This window comes from Mustela erminea, chromosome 2 (genome assembly GCF_009829155.1).
Source record: "Mustela erminea isolate mMusErm1 chromosome 2, mMusErm1.Pri, whole genome shotgun sequence".
In the NCBI taxonomy this organism is placed as follows: Eukaryota; Metazoa; Chordata; class Mammalia; order Carnivora; family Mustelidae; genus Mustela; species Mustela erminea.
In genome coordinates, this window is record NC_045615.1 from 56,907,515 (window position 1) to 56,933,943 (window position 26,429).

Genomic DNA, 26,429 nt, shown 5'->3' on the forward strand with positions numbered 1-26,429 from the left:
TGCCTACTTGTGTTCTCTCTCTCTTTCAAATAAATAAATAAAATCTTAAAAAAAAAAAGAAAAGCCAACACTAAAAACATGTAAGGTTCCATTTATATAATAATTCAAAAAAGGTAAAATTAAACTGTAGTTTTCAGGAATGCTTATTTATTTAGTGAAATAGTAAGGAAAATTATGAGTGTGTTTACCATAAAAATCAAGGTAGTGATTTGAGAGGAGTGGAGAGAGTAAGTAATACATGATGGGAAATGGGAATGAACAGAGGGGCTCCCAGGGATGCTGGCAATGAATTTCTTGATCTTGGTGGAAGTTACATTGTTATTTGCTTCATAGTAATTGATTAAACTAATACGTATATTATGTACTTTATTCCTTTTGTGGCATTTTTTTTCACCATTTAGAAAAGATTTTAAAGTATATGTAAGTACATAGGTGTTTATGTATTTATATATATGATACACCTGTATGTATACTTACCTATATATGCAAATGGTGGCTATAAAAATAGATGTCCTTGGGCAGAATTGTGTTGATAAATGTGTGCTGAGTTATCTGCTTTGGCAGACTGCTTTGCTGATCCTCCTTAGTAAGGCTACTTAAAGCCTCCCACATGTATACGTGATTACAGTCAAACTGTGAGAGAGCTGTAAACTTTAATCTTGACACATTTTAAATTTTCTAAATGCTTTAGATCTTATTAAAGAACAAAGAATAAAACTTGTTTCTCATCTCATTTGGTGGTTTGGCCAAATGAAATTTTTATTGTGACCTTCAGTCAGTTTTATACCAGAGAATTACCTGTAACCTTTCTTGCAATATGTCAAAATAACAGGGTTTTTCTTATATCTGTTTCCTCCTTTACCACCTTCACTTCTGTTTTATAATTGTGCAGTGAATTGAATGATACCTTTGAAAGCTTATTTCTGGACTATCCTTAGTATTCATCTTTGGTTCATCTTTAGTTTTCCTTGTATGCAAAGAATTAAAATTGGGATTTGTATAATTCAGGGTTTTTAGAATTTTAAGGCTTTTTCTCATGACTTTCAATTCTAGTCACCACACATTTCTAGCCCTAGCATTCTGTAACCAAGGAAACGCCCTACTTTCAGCATGGCACAGTGCAAGTGTACCTTAAAAAAAAAAAAAAAATCCGGGTTGAATATTCTGTGTATTCTTAGATAATATTCTAAAGAGTATCAGTGGTCCTAGTGTTGGGAGTGGGGGGAACCTAAATTTTTATACCTTAATATTGACTAAAAGAAAACGTCATTTATAAAAAGGTCTTTGTTTCTCCCAAATAACAACCTAAAGCTGCCATTGCTATAGATGTGTACATATACAGCTTAGGGAAACCAATGACTAAAATAAAATCCAACTGAAAAACAAGACTTTAATTATTCTATAGAGCAAATGTTTCTAAGGTCTTTCAGTAATTGTCTACATTTATCTTAAGTGCTATATAAAAGACCCAAAGCATTTAGGTAAACGAGTTTAGGTTAAAATACAAAATGAAAGAGGTATAGTACATACTGTAATGGGGGAGACAGATATGGATAGAATATAAAATCTGCGATGAAATAAGCTCTGTAATAAAAAATATGTAAGTTATGAGGGGTGCAAACGATCTGATATGAGTAGGGCTTGCTCTGAAGAGAATTTCTAACAATATAATTGGGATGTAAATTTTGCTGTTAAATACCTTCACATTGCTGGTTATCCATCAGAAAGTTCAAAAGTTATTTTTTTCTTTCATCTTTTAATATGGAAAATTTAAAACCCATGCTGATGTAAAGAAAATATAGTATAATGGACCACCATGTATCCATTACTTGGGAAAACTTTAAATTAATGAAAATCTGAAGCCCTTTTAAAAAACATGGGTTTTGAAATTCAGAAATTTGTAGATTTATTAACTGCCTTGGAAAAAATCACATTTATACAAATATGAATCCAAATATACTTAGGTATAGTTTGAAATTTACTAATAGCTCTTTACCTTTCAGTAACTTTCTATTCAAATGCCATTAGTGGATAATACTTTAACTCTGTATAACAGGTGTATGGGTTTTATTTTAAATGGTGTGGGTGTTGTATAGTATTTTAAACATGAGCATGGTATCTAGAATAGATGCATGATATCTAAAATAGATATCTATTTAACAGTGGAGTGCTATTACTTTGCTTCAAAGTTGAGAATCAGTTGTTTAGGTGCTGCTAGACATTGTAAAAAAAAATGAAATAGAAGTATATAAGGTGTACTTTGTTTTGAAACTTAAACTTTGAAAGTGTATTATCTAAATCATGCATTTTCTTTATTATAATTCTTTATAATATATTGCTTATAACAACTTTTATTTCATCTCAAGTTTTGGTTATTTTGCTCACATATTCTTTAGATGCTATTAAGTTACAGCTGGTTGAAGCAGGCCTGGTAGAATGTCTACTAGAGATTGTTCAGCAGAAAGTGGACAGTGACAAAGAGGATGATATTGCTGAGCTCAAAACTGCTTCAGATCTAATGGTTTTACTACTTCTTGGAGGTGAGTTATAATTTAAGACAGTCAAAGAACATGATTGTCATATTTATAAAAATGTATTGTCTCTTTCATGAACACTATATACCTTAGGCATTTTCTCATTTTCCTGCCTCATGCAATCCTGTTGATGAACCTTAAATGCATCATGGAGAGAACTAGAGATAATGAACCTGGGGAAAAGGAGTCTTTGTTATCTTCGTTATCTTAGAGAGCTGTCATAGGAGAGCTGTGGCAGCAAAAAGGCTGAAAGTTAGGAGTTTACTTGGAACTTAAACTAGAAAAATCCTCAGCTCTTTTTCCAATCTCTACTAAAAGATTATTAAAAAAAGAGCATTACTTTTCCTTCTGTGAATTATCATTTGTGAAGTCTGTAGTTATCCAGTAGGATGGTCATATAGGAATATGGATTTGTTATTCTTAATTCTTTTCCTCTTATCTGTTTGTTTCTTTTACCTCCAGATGAATCCATGCAGAAATTATTTGAAGGAGGAAAAGGTAATGTGTTTCAAAGGGTATTGTCCTGGATTCCATCAAATAACCACCAGCTACAGCTTGCTGGAGCATTGGCAATTGCAAATTTTGCCAGAAATGGTAAGCATGTTATTTTGTCCTTTATAAACTGGATGTTCTATATATATATATTTTTTAATTTTTCTTTGCCATTACATGTAGTAAAACTGGAACAGTTCAGAAGTATATGTGGTGTACCACTACCTTAATTTTTAGAGAGATGAAATACTTTTCTTTTCTTTTCTTTTTTCAAGTAACCTTTGCTTCCCAGCATGGGGCTTGAACTCCCTACCCCGAGATCAAGATTCTCATGCTCTACTGACTGAACCAGCTAGGCCTCCCCTACTTAGCGATTTTTCTAACAAATTATATTTTTTGTGCAATTTAACTAAGTTCTGGTAGTTTCAAGATCATGAACAGTGATCATGAAATCCTTCTTTGGGTTCTCTGCACTTCAAAGATCATTAAATTTGGGTTTCATTCTAATATGCATCTTATCTGAGAGGATATGCTCTCTTGCCTGGTGGTTGATTTAATAATCTGAGTATTCTTTGTAGGGTTATTGTGCCTTAATTTATACTTTTGTGCCTCTAAAACTTAAGTGTCAGTAATCCTCTGGTTTAGGGTAGGATCTGTTTTATAACATCTCCAAGGATCTTCATTTTCATTTCTAAAGTCTGGAACTCCTGGGGCGCCTGGGTGGCTCAGTGGGTTAAAGCCTCTGCCTTCGGCTCAGGTCATGATCCCAGGGTCCTGGGATCGAGCCCTGCATCGGGCTCTCTGCTCCTTGGAGAGCCTGCTTCCTCCTGTCTCTCTGCCTGCCTCTCTGCCTGCCTCTCTGCCTACTTGTCATCTCTGTCTATCAAATAAATAAATAAAAAATCTTAAAAAAAAAAAAAATCTTGAAGTCTGGAACTCCTGCTCTTTAGTCTAAAAACTCATTCTTAGACTGTGACTAGGAAATATGGGCTTACTTTTTATTTTTAGTTTGATTTTATTCCACTTTTAGCTGTGTAACTGTATAATGAATGTCATATTCCATTTTATTTTTGAGGATGATCATTCAGTCCTTATGATGTAATTAATAATAATAGTAAAATATGGGTAACTTGCAGCTAAACGTGGAATAAACAGTGGTTCATTATAATATTCTCTCTGCTTTATACATGTTTCAAAAATTCGGACATTGAAAAATAAACATCAGCTGTGACTGCATTCTGTATATTGTTGTACAGTAACATTGGCAGAACTCATGTACAGTTGACTATAAGTGAAAACTACTGGTAGACATTTTAAGCATATGATTTCTACTTACTCATCTTCTAATATATTATCAGGCTGTATGCTAGAGATTTTTCTTGTCATGACTTCTTACTCAGAAAAGAAAAAAACTCTATGAATTTGATAGGAGAAGCAATTGGAATTCATTTTATTTTCTTGTAGCTCCATTTTCCCTATTGTAGATAATGGATAGGCATCACTACTATAAAATATTTAATTAAATTAATTAAATTAATTATAAAGAAGAAAGAAATAAATCTTTTTGTTTCATTCAGATGGAAACTGTATCCACATGGTAGACAATGGAATTGTAGAAAAACTTATGGATTTACTGGACAGACATGTAGAAGATGGAAATGTAACTGTACAGCATGCAGCATTAAGTGCCCTCAGGAATCTTGCCATTCCAGGTAGGTCTTAAGAATGGTAGGCAACTGTGTATGAGGTAAGATCCTATTGTTTAAGGAGGTATTTATTTTATGTGATTTGTGTACCTATCGTGACCTATCTATAAGCAGACATAATCCTTAAAAATAGCCTTAATGTGTCTTTGGATTAAAGACACTCTGAGTGATGAGATCCCATTATCATGGGAAATAATACAGGAGATAATTAAAGCTATTATTCTGCTTCCTAAAAATAAATTTCTGATTAGGTAAAATAGTATGACTATATGAAGATACAATCCATAAGAAATCAACTTGTTTCATGTAACAGATCAATATTATTTATTAATATTGTCTAGAACATCTGTATTAACACAGTTGGGTCAAGGACAGAGGTAAAAAGAAACATTTATTAAAGTTGAGGAATTACGCTGTTTTGTAAATAAGACCACGGTCTCAGATTTCCTTTATAAATTTTTAAGTGTTTTGAGGGTAGGTTTTAAAAGCCAGTACATACTATTTCATATGTTGTGCTCCTGTAGACAAATAGAATAATTTTGTCCCACCCCCAGTCCTATTCTTAAAGTAAAAAGACTGCTTTTAAATAGAAAAATGTAATATGGGGCCTTAAAAATAGTAAGACAATAAATATGTATTGAATTGAATGACTACAGTCAAGAATGTTAGCACCTTTCTAACCATAGTCTCTCTTTTTCTCTCTTTCTCTAGTTGTAAATAAAGCTAAGATGTTATCGGCTGGAGTCACAGAGGCAGTTTTGAAATTCCTTAAGTCTGAAATGCCTCCAGTTCAATTCAAACTTCTGGGAACATTAAGAATGTTAATAGATGCACAAGGTAAAAGAAATGTTTTTGCAAGGTACATTTTTGGTATGATAGTGTGTCTTAGTTGAAAAGGACTTGTTTTTAGCTTTCAGAATTATATAACCATAAAGATAAATGGCAAGTAAAAGGCAAAGAGAGATTGGTTTTAGAGCTCCATTCATTAATTTCCATGCTTGTTATAATTGACTTTAAATGGAATTGTATTGCATCTCTAGTGTACATATAATCTTGATTTTACATTGATGTATTAGCAGTTCTGAGGGGTTTTTATGTTTCAGCATTTCATTCCCCCCCTCTTTTTTTTTTTAAAGATTATACTTATTTATTTGACAGAGAATGAGAGAGCACAAGCAGGGGGAGCAACAGAGGGGTAGGGAGAAGCAGGCTGCCTGCTGAGCAGGGAGCTTAACGTGGGGTTCTATCCCAGGACCAAAGGCAGATGCTTAACCGACTTAAGCCACTGAGGCACCCCATTTTGTACCCATTTTTACCTTGTCTTGAAAATCACATTTCAGTACACTGACAGTCAAAATTTTTAAAAATTTATTTTGCAAATAGGGAGGTCATTTTCTGTTTACAGGGGGGAAAATGACAAAAACTACTCCTTGGAATGAATTGTGTTTATTTACTTATTTCTAAATTCTAAACCTTTCTCTAAATTGATTTCTCAGAGTCCTTCTAATACCCTTTGTTACAGTTTGCCAGACTACTAACATACTACCAGGCTGAATAATTAGAGTATAACATTGTTTTGTATTTTTGTGTTTTGTATAAAAGCCCACAACTTTGTAGAAAACGCTAAATAGTCCATCATATATGGAGTATTTGCAGTTCTTGCTTAATAAGATCATTGTGTTATACAATTACATATATATGTGTGTGTGTGTGTGTGTATATATGTATAAATTTCTTTCACAGTCTTACATCTTCACCAGTTATTTCAGTTGGTTGCCTATCAGTGATTGTTTCCTTTGTGGTTTGACTTCTTCCCTATAGCAGAAGCTGCTGAACAACTGGGAAAGAATGTTAAATTAGTGGAGCGTTTGGTAGAATGGTGTGAAGCCAAAGATCATGCTGGTGTGATGGGGGAGTCCAACAGACTGCTGTCTGCCCTCATACGACACAGTAAATCAAAAGTAAGTTCCAGAGAAAGCTGTCCATTAAAAAACATATAAGTGGCCTTTTTGGAAATTCCATATCATAGATCCTATATCATAAGCTTGCATTTTACATATTTATATATAAATATATTACAGATAGACCTCAGAGGTATCATAGTTTCTGTTCCAGACCACTGTGATAAAGTGAAAATTGCAAAAAAGTGAGTCAAATGAATTTTTTGGTTTCCTAATGCATATAAAAGTTGTGTTTACATTATATTGTAGTCTGTTAAGTGTGCAGTAGCATTATGTTTAATATAATAATTTGATACCTTAATTAAAAAATACTTGATTGCTAAAAAATGCTAACCATTTTCAGTGAGCTTTCAGAGTCATCATCACTGATCACAGATCACCATAACAAACAGAGTAATGGAGAAAAGTTTGAAACTTTGTGAGAATTACCAACATGTGATACAGACATAAAGTGAGCAAATGTTTCTGGGAAAATGGCGCTGATAGACTTACTTGACACAGGGTTGCACAGACCTTCAATTTGTATAAAACGCAGTATCTGTGAAACACAGTGAAGTGAAATACAGTAAAATGAGGGATGCCTGTGATCCACAACCCTGAAAAAGTTGAAGATTGAGCTTTTATTTAGTTCTATTCCATAATAGTTAATTCCATAAGGCTTTAGAATGAAACAGTTGAGTTCAGATTTTATCTCCACCATTTACTTGGTCAGGTCTTTCACATCCCAGTATCTCAGTATATTAAACCTGGACTAATAATCTACCTGAAAGTTTTGTGAGAATGATTCAGTGAGATCACATACTCAAAGTGCTCAACTGGTACCTGGGACTTAGAAAGCACTCAGTAAGTGGAGTCGTTGTAAATGTTGCTGGTGTTACCACTATACTCAGTGTCAGACATCTTCTATGGACCAGGCACTGACCAAGCTAGCTAATGATACTAAGAAATTAAATGATATCAAGATAGTATGTGATGCTCTAAACTCACAAAGCTGGAGGAAATCCATTCTCAGAGCGGTGTCCAGCCTAGGATGTGTCTGACATGTGGTTGCTAACCTGTTTGTTGAGTGAATGAATACATGAATGAGCAAATAAACTATTATAAGGATTACAGTGTTGGGAACCCAGGCCAGCAGGTTAGCAGCTGATTTATTATCTATATTATATGCCTTTTATTTTTCTGTAACCTGTTTTCTAAAGTGAAACTTCGGGCATTTCACTTATGCCCTTGGGAAAATGCATCACAACTTCTTAACCAAATTTTGGAGCCAAAACTGTTCATTTGCTATATTAATTGAGATTTGAGGGTTTTGAGGCTTTTCTGTTAATATTTATCACAGATTTCCCTGTCCCTCATCTATACCCCATTCCCCCCACCAGAAAATAAAAGCTTTCAAGTACCCATTAAGCATCGTCATCATGTAGGTGTTTTGAAAAGACCAGGGAAACGGGGCATTGCACTTTTCTAGGTGTGTGTGTGTGTGTGTGTAACAAAAAAGCAATTTGAAATGATACAGTTCGATGATAATTTTAACTTCATGGTCACATTGTAACTGTATATTTACAGTTCAGTCCTGCAGGCCAGGCTTTTTGTTTTTTTGTTGCATATGTTCCCTACAGTTAAGTGTATACCGCTCCTAAGCAGCATTAGGAGCCTTGATTTGCATACTTTAATGATCAGAACATAAGGCGTGTTCCTTGTGTGAGCTCCAGATCAGAACTCTTAAATTATTTTTAAATTTCACAAACATTAAAGTAGAATCAGTGATACCTTTTGAGAATCAAAGCAGTGCTCAGAATATATTCCATTGAATAATAACCCTAAAAAACACTGCACAAAGAGAGAAGGTTGCATGATCAGATTAGTTAGGAAGTAGTTCATTCCCTTTCCTTGCCTTTGGAACTCACAGCACACATTAGTACTACTCTAAAAAAAACCTTAACTCTGTTTACTCTACTGATCCCCAAACTATCAGACAATGGGTTTCTGCAAGTTGCATCTATCAAATACATTCCACTGGACATACTTCAGAGAATCCTGCTCTGGAAGAAGCTTTTAAACACTAGGCACAAGTGAGTCACATTCTTGTAGATCCTTAACCAACTGTTGGGAATTACAGTTCTCTCCTTGTGTTATTTTTAAACTTTGAAGATCCTACTCCTTTTAAAGTCACACTGAATTCTGACTTAGAGTCCAGCCCTCTAAAAATTTGCACTGACTCACAAGGTTTCACACTCACTTAGTCATCCCAGCCATATACAGTGTATTCCTGTGCTTGTGCCAAGAGGTAAATTCACATCTTCCCTCGAAAGAGTGCCCTAGGCTAGGACTCTTGAGCAACTAGCTGGACCTTCTGATTGTAGACAACAAAAACAGAAAAGTACGGTTTGCTTCTACAGTAGGAATATAAAAATTGCTTCCTGTCAGGGCACTCTCTCCTTCCTCCTTTAAGGGTAAAACATTCTTCAGTTATCAAGCTAAAAACTTAATGAAACAATTTATTTTGGCATTCGCTCATACATCTAACATCTGATTTCCTGTGCTGGGAAGTAGTCTTTGATGATACAAAGTCGAGAAGGTTTTTGTTAGGTGATTCAGTGGCTATGTTATCAACTGATTATCTTGAATTTAAGCCTACTTCAGAACATTACATTGTAATCAATATTGTACAGTTTTCAGCAAAGTTTGTAGCTGGATAATCTCAATTATTAAGGAAGGGCAAATTGACCATAAAAGCTAAATATGTGAAACTCTTACATACATAATTTGCCTTAGTTGTGTATGTACCAAAATTTAACTTTCTATAAGAATACTCCTTACGAAATAGGATTGCAAAAAAATACATCATTTAAACCTTTGTAAAGCATTATAAAGTATGTCCAAAATTCTTGGAGATTTTGCAGATGCACTTAGGGCTTAGAAGGATTACCCAGAAAAATGTCTTCCTGTATATTTCTCCAGTCTAATAAATGAAATGGTTTCAGAAAAGTTAAACTCTCTAGGTTAATTTTAGATGTGTATTGGTTAAAATTATTTATAATTCTCTAGATGAACTTTGCTCTGTGGAGTGGTGCTAATATCCTTTTTTCCCCCTAATTTCTTGAAGTTTAAAATATAACTTTAAAATACATTCATAGAGCCTCTGCAGAGCACATTGTGACTAGCTATGTATGATACTAGTGATGAATTTAGTACATATACTTTTGCGTAGACCACAGTGATTAGGAACCAGAAAGTGATAAGCAAACTGCCTAGATTTGAGTCTTGACTTTTTTACCACTTCGTCACCAACTTTGGACAGATTTCATAACTTAATCTGAGCTTCAGTTTTTTCATCTGTTAATAACTAAATGAGGGGATTTTCTGGGAGGATAAGAATATCTAAGGTCTGTAAACTACCCAGTATAATGTCCAGTGTGTACTTGTTGCTCTATAGAGGGTAGCTGTCGGTATTAATCTCTTTTGTCATACAGCACAAGAACAAGGCTTCATTTGTCTTTTACCTTCCATTTTGTCAGGCAAAGCAACTTCCTAGAGGAGCTATTCAATAAACATTTACTGAAGTAGGAGGAGAGAGCGAGCAGGCACTTTAAAAAGCAATACTCTGTTTTCTGTTCAAAAAAGTGAGATGGAGGGGCTCCTGGATAACTCAGTTAAGCATGTGACTCTTGATTTTGGCTCAGGCCGTGATCTCAGAGTTGTGAGATCAAGCCTCGTGTCAGTCTTTACACTCTGCATGGAGCCTGCTTGAGATTCTCTCTGTACTTCTCCCTCTGCTTGTGCACTCTCTCTCTCTAAAATAAAAATAAAAATAAAACAAATAAAATGAGATGGTAAATGAGCTATGCTTGAACTTATAGGGAGATACTCACTTCTGATACACAGTTTCCTTCTTCATTTATTATCTGCCTCTCCTTCTACTACAGTGGACTCTCCGGGGTGAACCACAAAATAAAGGATGAAATGCCAGTCCAAGAACCTTCATTAAGTGACTGCATATGTATCTATGAACCTCCCTCTTGTCTTCTTTACTCAAGAAGCTCCTTTGTGATTTTTATAAAATTCTTTACAAATTTTAAGTTTCAAATAAAGTGGCCACCAAGTACATTGGGAGGCTTTCTTTTTGTTAGAAAGGGCTTTAAAAGACAGTCTCTCACTTAATAAAAGAGGTAATGGTAAAAGGCTACTTAAATGCCAGAATATAGCCACCATAAAAACTCAGTACTAGGACTGAATTTAGATGATTTAGAATGTTTGATCTCTAAATGCGTTTGGGCTCAAAGCAAAGATCCTGTCTATAATTTGTTTTCTTGAGAATTTATATAAGGTAGAAGCATAACGGAAACCCCTCTTCAAACATTTTAGCAAATTAATTTGAAAAATATTTCTAATTACAGTTAGTTTTATACTGTTGAAGCTAATGCAGGCTACTTAATATCCACTTAAATTACTAAAAGTAGTGAGAACAAAGAAAATTACTCTAAAAATTCTGTAATTGAGACTTTCTACTAAATCACATTTAATCCAAGAGTTTTTAGGAAACAAAACTGAGATAAAAACAAAAATGAATACTAGAAATAAATGTGCCATTTTTAAAAAATCTAACTTTTGCCTTGCCATATATTCTTACATTGGTTTTTCATGTAATAACTTTGTAATTATCACAAAAACCAATGATAACACTATTCCAGTATTATAGATAAAGTCATGAAATGCAGAGAGGTTCAGTAGTTTGCTTAGTCAATGTTGGCACTGGTGTTTTTCAATCTGGAACCCAGGTCTACTCCGCCATTGAAGAAGACAGCTGTAGATGCCATGAGAAATGAGAAGGACAATCTGAAGTTCCTCTCAAGTCCCTTGACATGTAATCCAGTTTTGTCAGATCTGACAAAGGGGTAAAAGCTAAAAAACATAAATGAAACTTTACCTTGATCATCTGGAAAACAACTGCCTGGTGCTGTAATAATAATTTGAAAAGAAGAACTTTGTTATTGTTGTTGTTATTCTAAATCTTACTCTCTTTTTTTTGATCCTGTGGTAAGTCGACATTTGAGGCAGTCACACTTATTTTTTTGACTGGTTGCTTCTGGGACTCTCTATTCCTTGCTATGAACTGCAGTGGTCTTTTTCACTTAGGTAATTTAAGTTGTCATCTTTTGATGAATTTATTTAAAGCTAAAAGCTTTTTCCTTTTCTTCTGTGATGAAAAAAATTATGGTTAAATGTAATGATTCATACAGGACACTGTCAGAAAACCATTCAATTTAACAATGAATTGACTGACTATAATGCAGTTTCTTTATGTTTAAAATTAAAGTTTATAACTCTGTGATATTTATTGCAGGATGTAATTAAAACCATTGTACAGAGTGGTGGCATCAAGCATCTAGTTACCATGGCAACTAGTGAACATGTAATAATGCAGAATGAAGCCCTTGTTGCTTTGGCACTAATAGCAGCTTTAGAGTTGGGTAAGTACCCCAGTGTCAAACTTATTTTCTCCTATTTTTATCTTGGATGAAATGAAGCACAGGAGTGGAACAGAAGTCAACAAAACCTTAACTAGAAGCATTTTACCAGCATGTGTCTGCACCTATAGCTAAGTATATAGGAGATCACATTCTATAGATTGCCACCTCAGCCTTTGCTTTTGGTAACATTTTTAGGTCAGTGCTTGACTCTTTTTAGAGCTTGAGTCTTAAATGTTATTTCAAGTTATAGTCACTTAATAAACAAAGAAAATATTGTCAGGGAGAAATGAAACTGTATTTAGAATACAACAGCAGATTTAGAGTATGCTACCCTTCCAGTGACCCAGACCACCTCTTCCATCTCTACTACTGAATCTCTCTCTTGCTTATCTCCTTCTGTCACCATGTTGCTATATAGCATTGCCCTCATTCTAAATTCTCACCATCTGTGTCATTCATCTGTGTTTTATATTCAAAACTCCTCAGAAGCAGAGTTTAAGAATTCATTTCGTATCTTTCTAGCATATAGCATCCCTGTTGGTCAGAATTCTTCTTGAGAAGGGAGTTCATAGGCATTAGCTCTTACGGATAGTAACCTTTGTCCCAGGAACCAACCTCTGATCCAGTCAGCTGGGGACAGTCAATCACACATCCTGTGGTTAAGGATGAGACTGAGACTGCCCCACAAAGGAGGACTATAGACTTAGTAGGTCTGTCCTGTCTAGTTAAAAGCCATTTAGGTAAACACTGTTAACTGATGACTTCTTAATTCCCACTGATGATTTAGTCCTTAATTCTCATACAGCAGCAAGTGGACCCTCCAACCTCTGTACCAGGAAGCCAAAAGATAAACATGGTAGATCTTTCTCTAGTTTCACATTTACTCAGATTTTAGGTATGAGAGATTTGCATTTTTGTCTTAAAGGGTTTTGAATTTTAAAACAATTTTTTAAAAATCATAGGTATTAGTAGGATGTAAAATTTTTCTGAATTTTAAAGATGAAAGACTCTAAGAAAATATATGCTGATTCACAGTGACTTTGGCCTATAGTTAGAAATGCTTTGGAGGTCACTTTGGGGCCCGGATTAGCCATGACCTCACACGTGGTTTGAGTAGAGTCAGCCTAGAAGTTCAGACATCATGGGGAGAGCTATGATAAGAGGGTGGGAGTCTGAGGACATTCTGTACCAAACTGGGTTCACGGGCTGGTTTTAAGTGGTTTAAAGTAATGGGGCAGTTTCAGAATATGCTTGATGACCCAGCCTGGGGTGAATCTGGTTTTGTGCCAGTATCTTCCAAACAAGGTGTAATTTCATCAGCTTCCTGATAGCTAAACATTTGCCTCAATCTGGTCCCCTTACCATACAACTATATAAAATTTGAAACATATTTTTTTTTTTTTATTGTTAGCTATGGTTTCAAACCCTAGGCTCCTTGGGCTTAAGATATAAAAATAAGCCCATACTATCTTTTTAATACACAACACAACTTGAAAACCATATTTTTCCAGTCTTGTTTTGTTATAAAATATTTGATATTAAGGAATTATAAGTTTTTTGTATTATAATAGTATTTTTTTAAAAGATTTTATTTAAAAGATTTTATTTATTTATTTGACAGAGATCACAAGTAGGCAGAGAGAGAGAGAGAGAGGCAGGGAAGCAGGCTCCCTGCTGAGCAGAGAGCCCAATGCTGGGCTCAATCCTAGGACTCCGGAATCATGACCAGAGCCAAAGACAGAGGCTTTAACCCACTGAGCCAACCCAAGTGCCTCGATAATAGTATTAAAGCACCATTTTTAAGACTTTTTTTTTTTTTTTTTTTTTGATAATTGTAGATTCACATGCCATTTTAAAAAATAGAGATCCCTTTTATACTTTACCTAGTTTCTCCCACCGGTAACATTTTGCAAAACTATAAGTAATATTTCAGCTATTGATATAAAATTTACCAGTCTTATTCAGATTTCCTAGTTTTACTTGTTTTCATTTTTGGGATATGTAGGTTTGTGTATCAGCCACCATAGTCAAGATACTGAGTAGTTTAGCACCATAGGGATCCCTCCATTTATAACCATACTGGTCACCTCCCTCCTTCTCCTGCCCCTTACCTATTCTCATCCCTGGAAACCACTAATCTGCCCTTCTTTTCTAAAATGTTATATACACACACACACACATATATGTGTGTGTGTGTGTGTGTGTATATATATATATATATATATCCCATATATATATATATATATATATATCCCAAATATATATATATATAAATATATAATCCCAAAAGGTCACATACCATATGATTCCATATATATATATATAAAATATATACACACACATATGTGTATGTGTATATATATATTATATATATATATATAATATATAATCCCAAAAGGTCACATACCATATGATTCCATACATACATATATATATAAAATATGTATGTATATATATGTATATACGTGTGTGTGTGTGTATATATATATCCCAAATATATATATATAAATATATAATCCCAAAGGTCACATACCATATGATTCCATATATATACATATACATATATGGAATATATATATATATATACACATATACATATATGGAATCATATGGTATGTGACCTTTTGGGATTGTCTTCCTTAATTTCCTTAACAGTCATCTGATTGGCTTTGTGTATCAAATTTTTTTTTTTTAATTGCTGAAGTGTTCCATGGTTTGTACATACCAGAGTTTGTTTGACCATTCCTGTCAAAAAACATCTGGGCTGATTCCACTTTGGGGCTTTTAAAAATAAATGCTATAAATATTCATGTGTAGGTTTTTATGTGAGCATAAATTTTCATTTTTCTGGATAAATGCCTAGGAGTGCACTTGCTGGGTTGTATGGTAACTATATGTTTAATTTTTAAAGAAACTGTCAAACTGTTTTCCAGAATGGCTGTACCATTTTACATTCCCAACAGCACTGTATGAGGGCTCTAGTTTTCTCCACATTCTCAACAAATATTTGGTATTGACTCTATTTTTTATTGTAGCCACTGATAGCTGTGTAGGGATATCTCATTATGTTTTTTCTATTTTTCTAATGGTAAGCATATGAAAAGATATTCCTGACTTTTTACCATCTGTATATATTCTTTGGTGAAATACCTATGGATAATGTTTGCTCATTTTCTAATTTTTTAACTATTGAGTTGAAAATTCTTTATATATTTTAGAAGTTTTATAGTTTTACATTTTACACTTAAGTCTGTAATCTGCTTTGAGTTAATATCTGTATAAAGTGTGTGGTTTATGTCAGCAATTTTGTGGGGAGGGCTGTGAAGGTCTAATTGCCAATGCTGTTTGTTGAAGAGTTTGTCTTTCCCCTACTGAATTGATTTTGTACCTTTGTCAAAAATCATTTGAACATATATGTATAGGTCTATTTCTGGGGTTCTCTGTTCAAATCTCTGTCTACCAATATCACAGTCTTGATAACTACTATATGGAGAGCCTTAATATCAGGTAGAATTCCTCCCATTTTATTTCTTTTTTATCAAGATTATTTACTTGTTCTAGGAAATAGAACAGGTGGCTTTCCATATAAATGTTAGTATAAACTTACAGATTTTCTACAGAAAATCCTCTGGGATTTCGATAGGAATTGCATTAAGAGTCTTTTTCTCTTAAAAATACATACTGAAATACGTAAGGAAGAAACTGTCATTTTTTAGGATTTGCTCCAAGATAATTTGGGACAGGTAAGAGTAGGTGAATGAAACTAGAGATGGATGAAACAAGATTGGCCATACTTTTTAAGATAATAGTAAATAGCGTATCATTATATAATATTGTCTGCTGTTGTATATGTTTAACCTTTTCCATAATAAAGATTTTTTAATTTCCTCATATTAAAAGGAATATCTTAATACTAAATTTTAAGCTTGAACTATAATATCTGCTGAAATTTAACTCTATTTTAGCAAGGTATGAATTTAATATTCTATCTCTAGGTCATCATTATTTATCAGTTCCTTTTGTTTTATATGGTCAGTTCTAGAAAAGGAGTGAGTGTTCAGCCACATTGCACCAGGTTCATAAACAGTGGATATAACGGATACTTTGTTTCATATTCTAGGCACTGCTGAGAAAGATCTAGAAAATGCTAAACTTGTACAGATTTTACACAGACTGCTAGCAGATGAGAGAAGTGCTCCTGAAATCAAATATAATTCCATGGTCCTGATTTGTGCTCTCATGGGGTCTGGTAAGCATTTCTTCTATTATATGAGATTTATCAACATATGGTTGACATTAAATATATAATAGTAATAAATGGTGACTTTGGTTTTTAAAAGCATTAGAAATTAGTTTATGAAGGATACAAGATTACTTTTACTTGAAAATATTTCCAGAAGATTCTCACTAGAATAATAAATGTATCATGGGGCACAGGAGGGTTCAGTCAGTTGAACGTCCAACTCTTGATTTCCTCTTGGGTCGTGATCTCCAGGTCATGAGATCGAGCCTTGCATGGGGCTCCACACTCAGCAGAGTCTGCTTTTGAGAATCTCTCTCTTCAAAAAAAACCTTAAAAATATCATATGGGAAATAGGCAAAAATCAATGTTAAAAAATTAATACCTGTAAGTTCCATCAGCCCTAAGATATTTTATGTAAAGTACAAGGTCTAGGCGCTGGGTGACTCAGTTAAGCATCTGCCTTCAGCTCAAGTCATAATCCTGGAGTCCCAGGATTGAGTCCCCCATCAAGCTCCCTGCTCAGGGAGTCTGTGTCTCCCTCTGGCCCTTCACCCTGCTTGTGCTCTCTCTTGCTCTCTCAAATGAATAAATAAAATCTTTTTAAAAACAATATAAAAAAAAAAATAACAAGTTTTGGTTTTGTATATTGTGATATTAGCTAAGGAATTTGTTCAAGAAGTCATTGGCGTATTTTGGTATATGTTCCATGAATACTGAAAAGAAGGTATATTCTACTATTACTGAGTGAAGTGTTCTTAAAATGTCACTTAGATCCTTTTGGTTGTTGGTAGTGGAATTGAGTTTGCTGTATTCTTTTTTTTTTTTTAAGATTTTATTTATTTATTTGACAGACAGAGATCACAAGTAGGCAGAGAGGCAGGCAGAGAGAGGGGAAGAAGCAGGCTCCTCGCTGAGCAGAGAGCCCAACGCGGGGCTCAATCCCAGGACTGTGGGATCATGACCTGAGCCGAAGGCAGAGGCCTTAACCCACTGAGCAACCCAGGTGTCCCAGTTTGCTATATTCTTAACAAAGAGAATATTTGATACTCTAATTGTTTTGTCAGTTGTTGAGAACAGTGTATTGACATCTCCAACAATAATGGTGGATTTGTCTGTTTCTCCTTTTAGTTCTGTAAGTTTTGCTCACCTTTTTAAAATTTTATTTTTATTTTTTAAAAGATTTTATTTATCTATTTGACAGAGAGTGACACAGCTAAAGAGGGAACAAAAGCGGGGTGGGGGGGGTGAGAGAGGGAGAAGCAGGCTTCCTGCAGAGCAGGGAGCCCAATGCAAGGCTCGATCTTAGGACCCCGGGATCATGATCTGAGCTCAACGCAGACACTTAACAACTTAGCCACCCAGGCGTCCATTGTTTCATATGTTTTACAGCTCTTTTGGCAAATATATATACCTTTTGGATTGCTATTATATTCCTGGTGGATTGACTCTTCTATCATTATGTTCCTCTCTGTTCTGGTTAATGTTTTTCCTCTGAAGTCTTCCTTATCTGATATGAATATAGCTGCTTCTACTTTCTTTTGAATAACATTCATGGGATCTTTTCCCACCCTTTGAGTTTGTCTGCTTTATCATTATACTTGGAAGTTTAGAGAGAACCTTGTTAGATTCATGTGTTTAAACCACTGGTAGTCTCTTTTAACTGGTGTGTTTAGACCATTTACATTTAATGTAATGACTGATGTTATGGCTAAGTCTGCATTTCATTTTTTTATTTTCTTTTTCTCGTTGCTGACTTCTTTTTGATTGTTTGAGCATTTATTCCCATTACCCTCCCCCATTTATAATTTTCTCAGATATATACATTTAGAACCACATTAAACATTGTTACAATTTTTTTCAACCATCAAACATAATTCAGAACACTCGAGAGAACAAAAGTCGTATTTATCTACACCTTTGTTTTATGTGTTGTTCTTCCTTTCTGATGTCCCAAAACTCCTCTTTTTAAACATTCCCTTTCTGTTCAGAGAACTTACTTTAGCCACTCTTTTGGGTTAGGTCTGCTAGTGACAAATTGTTTTCTGTTATTTTAGAATATCTTGACTTCTCTCCCCGTCATTTGTGAAAAATGTTTTCTTTGGGTAGAGAATTCTGGGTTTGACAGTTCTTTTTTTCCAACACTTAAAAAATGTGCCATTTTATTCTGGCCTCTATGGTTTCTTAAAAGAAATCCACAGTCTTCCAATTCTTTTTCCCCCCTCTTGGTAAGGTGTCATTTCAAGATTTTTTTGGTCTTTAATTTTCAAGCTTGACTGTGATGTGTCTTGGCATCGATTTCTTTGGGTTTATCCTTTTTCAAGTTTGAGTAGGCAGGCTTGTGTCTTCTGCTAAATTTGAAAAGTTTTTTAACCATATTTCTTCTTCAGGTACTTTTTCAGCCCCATTCTATTTCTCCCTTCCTTTCAGGTCTTCTAATGGTACAAATGTGAGATCTTTAGTTATATCCCAAAGGCTCCTGAGGTTTTTGTTCATTTTTTTTTTTCCCAGTTTATCTCCTCTCTTGTTCAAATTGGGTAATTTCTGTTGTCCTGTTTTAAAGTTCACTGATTTTCCTGTCCCCTCCATTCTGCTATTGAGCCTCTCCACTAACCATAGTTTTGAGGTCTAAAATTCCCATTTGCCCCTTCTTTGTGTCTTCTGCTTCCTAGCTGAGACTATTACTGAGGCATTTTTTAATGTGATATACGTAAAATTTATGTAAAGTTATAACCATTTTTAAATGTAGTTCAGTGGCAGAGTAGTATATTCACACTGCTGTACAACCATGACCACCTTTTTTTCCCCTCAAACTGAAACTCAGTATTCTTTAAAAAATAACTCCCCAATTACCTATTTCCCCAGCTTTTGGCAACCACCATTCTGTCTCTATTAATTTGATTACTTTAGGTACTTCATGTAAGTGGAATCATATAATACTCTTTTTTATGTGGCTTATTTCACTTACTATAAGGTCTCCAGGGTTCATCCATATACTAGCCTATGTAAGAATTTCATTCCTTCTTAAGGCTGAATAATGTCCCATTGTATGTATATATCACATTTTGTTTATCCATTCATCCATCAATGGACCTTTGGGTTATTATAAATAATGCCACTATGAAAATGCGGGTGCAGAAGTATTTTTTCAGTTCCTGCTTTGAATTATTTTGGGTATATATAGAAGTGGAATTGCTGGATCATACAGTAATGGCTACCTTTAATTTTTTGAGGAGTCACCATACTATTTTCCACAGTGGGTACACCATACTCATTCCTACCACCAGCAATGCTCATGGGTTGCAGTTTCTTACATTCTAAAGTTTGTTAATTTTTTCTTCTATAGTAGCCATCATAATTAAGTGCTGTCTTACTGTTCTTTTGATTTGCATTTCCCTCATGACTAGTGATTTAGGGGATCTTTTAATGTGTTCGTAGCCCACTTGTATATCTTCTTTGGAGAATGTCTTTTCAAGTCCTTTGCCCATTTTTTAATTGGGTTAGTTTGTTGTTGAGTTGAAAGGGTTCCTTATATTTTGGAGATATTAATCCCTTATTGGATATATGATTTTCATTTATTTTCTCCCATTGTGGGGGTTGCCTTTTCAATCTCTAGATAGTAACCTTTGGTACACAGAAGCTTCTAATTTTGATGAAGTCTAATGTATTTGTTTTTCCTTTTGTTACCTGTGTTTTTGATGCATATCCAAGATACAATTGCTAAATTCAATGTCATGATGTTTTTCCTTTAGTTTTTGAGTCTTACTGTTTTAGCTTTTAATTTAATTTTTATATAGAAGGGCTTATGGTTCTCCAGTTTTACCAGCACCATTTGTTGAAAAACTGTCCTTTCCTTATTGAATATCAAATCTTTGTCAAAAATGTTTTGACTATATATATGAGGGTTTATTTCTGGGCTCTCTCTTTTATTCTGTTGATCTGCAGGTCTGTCTTCATTTCAGCACCACACTGTTTTATTAGCTGTAGAGTAGGTTTTGAAATTAGAAAGTATGAGACCTCCAACTTTGTTCTTTTTTAAGATTGTTTTGACTATTCAGAGTCACTTGAGATTTGATCTGAATTTTAGGATGCATTTTTCTGTTTTTACTAACAACATTTCTAGTTTTAGACCTCATAGTCTTATTAAAGTAAATGTATCAGTTTGACGAAGGTTGATTGCATTAAACTTACTAGACATGTTTTCTCATATAGCAGTCTCCAAGTCTTAAGAGCCTTGTATTTTCCTATAATTGAGGTTAAAGAAAGGTAGAAAGCAAGAAAGAGGAAGCTTAGATATAAAAAGGGAAGCCTATTGTCACAGAAATTTGTTGAAGGGATATGAAGTATAACCTTCTTCATTTGCCACAAAATTATTTTCAAACAAATCTAAGATTTTTTTAAGTCATTGGACTTCATATTTGAACTGATGATGGGGTCAAGGGGTATATAACTGAAACTTGAGATTATACAGTGAGCAGTGTTTCATTATAGCTCATTAATCAAACCTAGACTTATGAACTTGACAATTTATTTATAAATATGGCAAGCAAAGTTCCTCTGATTTATTATAACACATCTCTAATGAAGACATTTTAGGCTACTGCTATGTCCAACACTTGTCTTTAAAAGTGTTTTAGCATTTCTGGACTGCTACAGTTTTTCCAGAATTGCCCCTAGTTTTATAACTTGGTATCATCCAAATAAACATTTTGGGTATACATACTAGATAGATTGTATATTAAGATTAGAACAATTTAACAGAAGCATATCTATTACCTTGGGGTTTTTTTGTCTTCCAGAATCTTTATACAAGGAAGTACAGGATTTGGCCTTTCTAGATGTTGTATCCAAACTTCGCAGTCATGAGAACAAAAGTGTTGCCCAACAGGCCTCTCTCACAGAGCAGAGACTTACTGTGGACAGCTGAAAACAGCCCCTCCCTGATACATGGCATTATCCCACCTCTGATTTCCCCTTTGTCCTCCATCCAGCTGCCTCTTCTGCTTCATTTTTTTCCATATCACTTGTGCATGCGTGTAATGTTCCAGTACCAATCGAAGAACTGCTATAGGTACCTGCCCAATAAGATTTCTAAACCCATAGTTAGTGTGAACATGAATTTGTCAAAAACAAGTCTCCACCCATAACTGTTCTCTTGTATTCCTGTTGCTTGAGCTACATTAAGTAGAATGTGCATGTTGTAGTCCTATGATGATGTAAACCTGGTACTACATAATGACTTGCTCCTCACACTTGGTAAACTACATAATAATGTACTGGTAAATTAGAAACAAACAAGAATGCAGCAGGATCTGTCTAGCTTACTAAGGTTGGAACTGAATAGTAAAAATAGCTCCATTTTTTTGGTGCTTGGGAAGCACAGTGACCAAAAAACTGTATAGCTGCTCATTCATTAGTCTTACCTACTAATGTCAAACCCATGGTACCTAGAGTTAATAAAATCCAGTGCTCTCACTCTTTACCCAATGGTTTCTCCTTCTTCATAACTATGTAGACTCCTGAAACTGCCATAAACTTGGCAGGGCTTCCCTGAGGTTTTTTAATTTCATTTTTAATTGGCTGTCATCATTGAAGCCTAACATTGAAATCATTTGTGTTTTTCAGCATGGAACTAAGGAGTTGAAGAATCTGTGTTACACTAAGTAACATCCTTTTTGGGTTTGGGGGCTTACATTTTAGAATCTGATCTATGTACATTCTGACATCAGCATTATCCAACACTTCTCTTTTCAAAAGTTCACTTGGCATTTGTTTTCAACTGAGGAAATTGAGTATAGCTCATTGGAGGGTGGGGTTGTTGGGTGTTTTGTTTTGGTTTTGGTTTTGGGGTTTTTTTGCTGTTTTTCATCATTCAGCTTGAAATGAAAGCAAGAAGGTTCTGTCATAGTCCTTTTAAATCTTACACTAGAACTAGCAGGACATAGGAAAAAAAGATGAAGAAAATAGAACTAGCAGGACATAGAAAAAAGAATAAGAAAGAAGTTTGTCTATACTGAAGAAAGGAAGCAGGTTATAAAAGCCATAGCAGCCAGTCCAGTTCACTCTGCAGATGGCCTCATACCCAGTAGCTGTTAGTTTCCCACCTCCACTTGCCACAGAAAACTGCAATAGATCTTAAAGCTACCAGAAAAGGCGACAACGCCAAGACTCCAGAGATGAGAAGACCCTCTTGGCGAAATACAGTGTACCTTTCACTGCCACTACCATCACCAAATGGGTTTTTAGAACTTTGAAACACAATCTTTGTAAATTAATCAAGAGCTCCCTGTGACCTGCATATCTTGTCCCCATGCACAAGTTTGACAAATCCTGGCTGAGAGGTCTGATGGGCTCCAATATGGAAGGACTGCAGGACAGTGGAATGGGTTGCCCTGGGTAACAGGAGTTCTTTCCTCTCCAGTGGGAGATGCTGCACAAAGCTGTGGGGTGACTGAAGTCGGACTTTTGATTGAAACAGCTATAACTCAAGAAAATTAAAACCTCAGTGGAGGTAAAGAAACTTCGATTGATTGTTCCCTTTGATGTCCAGGAAAGGGACTGTTACTGTGAGTGCTTATGCTCCACTTACTGTAAGAATGATCTTGTTCATTGTCTTCTTCTGGGCTGGATAGTGGACTATATTTTATTATAGGTTTTGAAAAACATCTGTAATGTTGAATAGGCTGTCCATATTAATAACTAAATAAATAAATAGTATATCAAACTGTAGTGGCATCATTTGGTTGGTTTGTGTATCCTACTTCTACTTCCAGCTCCTAGAACAGTGGTTGCTCATTGCTGGTACTCCGTATTTGTTGATGAATTCCCACTTTTATAAACTTCCAGACTCCCTAAACTCATTCTGGATAGATTGTTAGAGAAATGATTTAGATATTTATCTGATTTTGGAGAATTTTTTTTTAATAGGATTGGTCCCTATTGAAAATCATCATACAGAAAACCTCAGAATGAGGTATCCAAAAATTACAGATTTCAGAGAAGCCATCATCTGGGCCAGCTACCAGCAATCGAGGTACTAGGAATGCCCCTCTCCAACAAAAACAAAGTACATTTCTAATCACTTTTTCTATAGAAACCAGAGAAAGCTATGCCCTCATGATGACAGAGGTCTGCCAAACTAGGTGATGTCCTGCTCTGCCATGGCAGAAGGTGGGAGTCTACAGACAATACTGAATATCCCACTACTTGATCTGAGTTCTAGAGGCCACCTTTAGTTTGCTACCCACTATGAATGCTTTCTGAGGGAATGGGAGGAACTGTACAGCATAGCTTTAATTATCACTATATGTCAGGATTAGAACATAGCTGAAAAACAGACCAAGAACAAGAAGATGTCTCAGTGAAATGCACTAAAATGTCTTCCCTCCCTTCTGGGAAGGAATCTCATTCACTCCTTGGGATTTTGCTAACCACCCTGCAGACAAACCTCCTTGTGCTCAAAGCAAAATCAATTGAATGCTGGCCCATCGGAAAATGAAGGGCGTGGGAATCAGGGAGACGAACCATGAGAGACTATGGACTCTGGAATCAAACTGAGGGATCCAGAGGACAGGGAGTGGGGGAATGGGTTAGCCCAGTGATGGGTATTAAGGAGGGCACGGATTGCATGCAGCACTGGGGGTTAGATGGAAGCAATGAATCATGGAACACTACATCACAAACTAACCAAGTACTGTATGGTGACTAACATAATAAAAAATTATTTTAAAACATGCTGACCCATAATCCAGTGTTTTCAGCTTGATAAAACATGGTTTGTGTATATTATCTGATAATCAGAGATATAGACAAAATTTTTTAGTTCCAAAATGATGTAGTTCCAAAATGCAGCTCTTAGATATAACCACTTGTGTAAAGTGTTCTGAGAACCCTGCATGTGAAGATTTCAAAAAGAAATGCTCTTTGATATCATTAGAAAGCTTATCTAATTCTGCTGAATATAAGGGATGAAGAAACTTAATTACTTAGGTAAGTATTCCCCCCTTGTATTCAGCTGTTGCTAGACAACAGCTTAAAGAACACTTAAGGATATTTCAGATGAATCCGCAGAGGTGTAACCAGGAAAATTGAGGGTTTTTTCACAGATGTGCCTTCTTAATTTACATACATATAATACATAACATATGCCATGTAGCTTCACAGGTAGATGTTTTATAGATGTGTCTGACAAAAGTGAAAACTTTTTAAGTGTGATTAGTGAAAAGAATCTAAAGTCTTTAAATACTGTCTGATTGGAGGTCACATCCTGGTTCTGTTAACGTACCAGCTGCAACCATCACAGAGTTACTTAAACTAACTGGGCCTGCTTTCTCATCAATATGATGAGTGTAATAATCCCTACTTCCCGGACTTTTTGTGGTAACTGCAACGTCTAAGGGTTGAAGGTAAGATTGGATGGAACTGAGATACTGGTGACATGTTATGGCCTATCCCGCTTCCACCTGAAGGGTTCCCAGCTAATGAAACTCAAAGAACAGCCAAATGGGAGATATTGTCTATTAATAGTTTGAGGAGCACCCAGTTATTCTCAATGCAGAATGCACAGCCCCTGCTTCCTCCCCCTGAAACTGATGGCCAAGTCTGCAAAGGCCTTGGACATAGGCCCCCACAGGACTTCCTCTTCCTGTTCAGACCTCTAAAGTGGGAGTAACTATAATATGCAATAATAAAGTCAATATAAATAAAGCTGTAATACTATGTTTTCCTCCGTATAGAAACAAAACGATTCCTCTTTCCACTTTCAATACTGCCCAACTTACCAGTGTCTATATATATTTTTATATACATACCTATTTGGGTATGTCTTTTTCTTAAGTATAAATGCTGTGTGTTTTGCTTCATGAAAGCTTTTGGTAGCTGTGCTCTGAATCCTGGTACAATCCACTTGTGATGGCCTGTTCATCATTATGCTTCTTGACTAGATAGGTGGAGCCCCTTTATGTTGGAGGCTCCCAAGGGTAAGCTGTTGCTTCTGTGTCATGAGTGGTTGGCTACAGTTTTTGAAGGAAAAAAAGTGAGCCTTGCATGAAATTTATGCTCCTTTTTAAATTTAAATAATTTCTTACTCTTTCCTTCTTAGTGGCCTTTAAAAATTCATTATTTCCTTGTTCTCACTTTGTTTCTTCCTAGAAAACAAACAAACCAAACTTTACCAAAATTTTGTAGCTAGAAACACATTCTAACATTTCAAAAATGGACAGTACATATACCTATTTGTAATACTAGATAAATAGAAACTTAGTATGCTGACAATTCGTTTATATACTGATGCCTGTGTTTTCTCCTGACATTGGTTCTCTCAGTCCCTAATGTCACATTCATCCAAAGGGACGGGTAGAGCCTGCCATTTACTGAGCAAATGGAGGATCAGGGTGATGTCACAGGCAATGTCCTGTTCTCACAAGCAACTTCTCTGTAGCCTTCTCTGGTCCCCAGCATTATCAGTGCAGCTTTCAAGGAGTAAAACCTGGAGCAAGCAAGGTGGTTAAACCATGGAGATGGGGGCTCAAGTGAGCCTTGAATCAAAACAACAAACTTGGCTTTGACCTTCGTCCCTGACCTCAAAACACATTATTGTAACTTGTCCATGGCTCAGAGATCCATGGTTTCACTCATAGACATATGTGCACTTTTATTTTACTCTGTTTAGCCCAACAAAGTTAAAACCACATTCAGGTGGTAGTGAAACTTAGTTCTTTTTTTTTTAGTTGGTGTTGGTCACATATATAGAGTATTTTCTATTTCAGGATTATGTTTTCAGAAACTTAGCTAAATTTATCTTCTTCAAGGAAGTGTAAAGCCTAATCCTGCCATGCTTTGAGACTTATTAGTTTCAGATTTGCAATTTTTAAATTTTTCTTTTAAAGATTTTATTTATTTGACAGACTGCAAGAGAGGGAACACAAGCAGGGGGAGTGCGAGAGGGAGAAGCAGGCTTCCTGCCAAGCAAGCTGCCTCATGTAGGGCTCGATCCCAGGACCCTGGGATCATGACCTGAGCTGAAA

General features: G+C 35.3%; 1 protein-coding gene across 11 annotated transcripts in view; it reads left to right on the plus strand.

Annotated features, from left to right (window-relative positions):
• Positions 1–23,139, plus strand: part of RAP1GDS1 (Rap1 GTPase-GDP dissociation stimulator 1) — a 153,997-nt gene extending 130,858 nt beyond the window's left edge. For 7 of the 11 annotated variants that reach the window (XM_032332949.1, XM_032332954.1, XM_032332959.1 and 4 more), the window contains 8 exons: positions 2,397–2,540; positions 2,997–3,128; positions 4,604–4,738; positions 5,444–5,569; positions 6,554–6,693; positions 12,038–12,164; positions 16,285–16,413; positions 21,204–23,139. In XM_032332949.1, the coding sequence (XP_032188840.1) occupies positions 2,397–2,540; positions 2,997–3,128; positions 4,604–4,738; positions 5,444–5,569; positions 6,554–6,693; positions 12,038–12,164; positions 16,285–16,413; positions 21,204–21,331 (1,061 nt within the window). In that variant the 3' untranslated portion in view covers positions 21,332–23,139. Of the gene's footprint in view, positions 1–2,396; positions 2,541–2,996; positions 3,129–4,603; positions 4,739–5,443; positions 5,570–6,553; positions 6,694–6,813; positions 6,879–12,037; positions 12,165–16,284; positions 16,414–21,203 lie in introns of those variants that run through there. The other 4 variants (XM_032332953.1, XM_032332955.1, XM_032332958.1 and 1 more) reach the window with 3 other exon arrangements.
• The last annotated feature ends 3,290 nt before the right edge of the window (positions 23,140–26,429 follow it).